This window comes from Myzus persicae, unplaced genomic scaffold (assembly GCF_001856785.1).
Source record: "Myzus persicae strain clone G006 unplaced genomic scaffold, MPER_G0061.0, whole genome shotgun sequence".
In the NCBI taxonomy this organism is placed as follows: domain Eukaryota; kingdom Metazoa; phylum Arthropoda; class Insecta; order Hemiptera; family Aphididae; genus Myzus; species Myzus persicae.
The window spans coordinates 1-4106 of NW_019101945.1; the positions used below are offsets into that span (position 1 = coordinate 1).

A 4106-nucleotide genomic window follows, 5' to 3' on the forward strand; every position below is an offset into this window, starting at 1 on the left:
GTCCGCGGACTCATCTTAAGTGGTCCGCGAATAAAAAAATTTAAATTTAAAAAAATGAGCGAAATTATACTATTTTTTATTATTAACGTCTTAGCGCCTGACAGCCAGATAACAAATTATCGCGACCGAATCGACCGATGACAATTTATGTACGGATATAAATAACATTCGGTCATGCGGGTATAGCTGAATTGTGATAAATATTTATCTGCGTTTTTCCACTATACTACTATAATATTACGGTAACTATTACTAGTTATGTCTCATAATCTGTCGATAATATTATTATCACGTAGGTATTACCTACTCGTTTCGTATTTTATCTTCATTAGTATTTTATCTATTATTATTTTACTAAAGGGAATATGTTGGCACGTTTATTTGAGCTTCGAGAGGAGTTTATTAAGAGTCCTTAAAGAGGAATTTACCAGATACTTTCCAGAATATGGTGTAGTAGACACTGATGTTGTTAAGAAGTTAATTCGTAATCCTTTCACTGTCGAAGTCAACAACGTTCAAGAAGAAATGCAAGAAGAATTAATAGATCTTCAGAACGACAGCAACTTGAAGAGTTCGTTTGAATATAGTACAAACTTAGAAGAGTTTTGGTGTAAAAAGGCCATGGGATATTCAAAAATTCGGCAAACAGCATTACGTTTCCTCATGGTTTTTTCAACCACATATTTATGTGAGCAAGGATTTTCTTCACTATTATCTATAAAAAATAAACAACGAAATCGTCTGAATCCAAGTGATGATATGCGACTGGCACTAAGCAACAGCATCGTTCCAAGAATTTCACAACTGGTAAAAGAAGCGCGCCCTAATAAGTCACATTAATACTCAATAATATAAATTTGTTATATTTTTTTCTCATTGAATAAGACATAAGTTAATTAATATAAGTTCGTAAAATGTAAAATTTAAATTTGTATCAGCTTTTTTTATTAAATTACATTTTTAAATAAATAAGTTAAAATATTTTTCCACAACATAAACTGTATTTCTAATTTTATTTTGTACCTAGAAATTATAAACTATATATAAAACTATAAAAAAAATGAGTGATATAAAGAGGGGGGGGTTGAAATCAGGGAGTGGTCCGTGACGGTGAAAAATTTATAAAAGTGGTCCGTGCCTATTGTTGAGTTGGGAACCACTGGTCTAGCTCGATGTTGTTGGTCTGTCTGCCGAAGCCTATTCGAGCGACGTATTTATAATGGTGATCCTTGGATCATATCCCTGCTTATTATCCTACTACTTTACCATATATAAGGTCATACCGTGGGCGGCCACGCGCTGCACACGCCGGATGTCCCTTGCTTATCTGGTCGTTGTCATCTCTATCGAGGCAACACAACACTTTTAATGTGAACTATTTTAATAATATTCATATAAGTAGTGATATATCTATTAACATATACGTTTCGAGGTCACGTGCAATAGATGCGTCGTAGGCCTCCTTCAGCATATCGTGTTTCTTCTGTATATTTAGAACTACTGGAGTGATTTACTGGAATGATTATTTATAATATTTAAACATAGTCACAGCTCACTACAGGGTATTGAAATATTATTAGAAATATAACCATGTAACCTTACCTTTTGAGATCTACAAGATATGTATGAACTGAGCCAATTTAACATGGGACTATTAACACCCATCAGCTCCAACTTACGAATCAGTACAGAGTGGTTAATCGTATCAAACGCTTTACTAATATCTGTATAGATAGCATCAATCTGACCTCCTTTTTCAATTGTGTCCATTATATATTTATGATATGCAACTCAATTTGAGGAAGTGGAACTATGTGGACGAAATCCAAATTGTTGTGGAATTATATATTTAGAAAAAGAGAAGTTTAATTTTGGAAGTAAAATAGATTCGAAAAGCTTAGGAATTGATGACATAATACTAATAGGACGATAGTTAATAATATTAGAGCGGTCGCTATTTTTAAAAACTGGCTGGACATAAGAGGATTTCCATAAGTCTGGAAATGTGCCTGAAGACAGCGATAGAGAAAAAAGGTAGTGTAATGGAAGCGTTAAAGCATATCTAAATTGGCTTAAGACAATTTCAGGAATGCCGTCAGAGCCAGGTGAGCTATTATGCTTAAATTTACCTAGTGCTAAGAAAACTTCTTGGACAGTAATATCGATTTTTCACAAATCAATACATTCGGTGTTCGTAACCTTTAAACCTTCAGTTGATGGACAAAGATATGAATAGGCCGAAGAAAAGTGTTCTACAAATAAATTTGAAATATTTAACCCTTCCCGTGCAGATTTATTATTTAAAAACATGACTCTAGGGAAGGTGTCTAATTTTTTGCGATCTTTAATAAATTTCCAAAATTGTTTTGGTTTGCTGACCAATGTTGAGTTTTAGATATGAAATTAGTATAACAGGATCGAGACAGTTGTTTGCATTGTAGGTGAAGATTAGAGAAATTGGTGTAATCTGAAACGTGTTTAGATTGTTTAAATTTAAGATGGGCTATTTTTTTTTTTAATAACAGTCTTAATTCTTTTTAAAACCATATTGGGAATGAATTATACATATAAGTAACAATAGGAACAAGTTTTAATAAGATCTCGTAACAAATAGAATTAAATTTATTAACAGCTGTGTTAGTATCTAGGTTAAAAAAAGTTAATGACCAGTGGATTTTATTTAATTCATAAGCAATATCAGAAAAGTACACTTTTTTAAAATTCCAAAAATCGATTTTGTGAGGGAGTGTTAGAAATGCATTGTAATTTAGAATCGATTAATAACGGCGGGTGATGGTTGTCGATAGGGACAATTGGATCTAACGATAAGTAGACCGATAACATTGGAAGCGATGAGAAGACAAGGTCTAATAGAGAATTATTATAATTGAATATTTGATTGAATTGACGGAAGTTAAAAAAGGAATAACCAAAAGAATAGAATCAGATTGGGCAGTGGCAGGAGAAAAGGTAATACCCGATTTAGAATTGATTTCGTAACGCGCTGATGATAAGTTGAAGTCGCCGGCAATAATAAACTCGCAATCAGATTAGTAATTCATACGAAGCAGTTCTAATGACTGGATGTGACAGTCGTAAATATCAAAGGCACTGATATAAATAAATATAGGTGTACTAAACAAACAGTCAACTTTGAAACTCAATATAGTAAATAATGTTTATTCAATTCATAAATCCACAAAATCATTATTTAACATTAATTTTTGGTTCAACTAATGACCCGGCAACTTTAGGTAAATATTCACGAATCTACTCTTCTCGCCGCCACCGTTTTGCCGACGGACATCTCGCCACCGGACAATTTGCCGCCACCGTTTCGGTAATGATAAGCTTTTGAATTATAAAGGTGGGTTTCCACTGGACCGTTTGCGTGTAGGTACGTGCACGTTTATTGCAGACGCACGTACGCACGACGTACGCACTACGCACGTACGCACGACGTACGCACTACGCACGTATTGAAAATGTACGGTTAATCTTGTTTTATACCAGCCATGAATATTTTCCGATTAGATAAGAAATGATAAAAAAAACAACGTATACTTTAAAACTATTTTTAGGTTTTTTTTTTTTTGAGCTTCATAAATCATATTCATAATAGTAGAATGCATACACAGAAATACAGAATACAGATTTGATCTTATTCTAATTCTATCTTAATCTATTCTGTGATACATAGGTAATGATGAAAAGAAAACACGAATTAGAAACTTATAATTATAATTTAGAAGTTTATAGGAGAAAATTATTATTATTATATATTTCTACTCTTGAGTTGAAGAACAAAATACCCAGGTAAAATATATTTTACCTAGTGCTTAACAAACTTTTTGTCTTTTTACATCTATTTCTAGATCTAAACCTAAGTGGCATGTAAGGCCTCTTTTAAAAGAGAGAAAAACACATGGGCATTATCAAAGTCTGACATCTGGAATGCAGTTGATGAACTCTGCATTATACCAAAACTTCATCAGAATGAACTCCGTTACATATGAGGAACTAGTGTGTGAGGTAGGACATAAATTAGAACGTGTGCCTAGTCGTCCTGATATATTGTCAGTTGGGGAGATTTTAACAGCCACTTT

At 33.1% G+C, this 4106-nt stretch overlaps 2 protein-coding genes across 2 annotated transcripts; both read left to right on the top strand.

The window, feature by feature from the left end:
• Window positions 1–360: 360 nt before the first annotated feature.
• On the top strand, window positions 361–840 carry LOC111030836 (protein ZBED8-like; the record flags this gene model as incomplete). Its single annotated transcript, XM_022310530.1, has 1 exon — window positions 361–840. A coding segment is annotated over one exon (480 nt), but the record flags the coding sequence as incomplete, so codon positions are not given.
• Window positions 841–3610: 2770 nt separating this feature from the next.
• Window positions 3611–4098, top strand: LOC111030837 (the record flags this gene model as incomplete). The annotated part of the gene is made up of 2 exons (XM_022310531.1): window positions 3611–3816; window positions 3876–4098. Coding segments are annotated over exons 1-2 (336 nt in total), but the record flags the coding sequence as incomplete, so codon positions are not given.
• Between the last annotated feature and the right edge of the window lie 8 nt (window positions 4099–4106).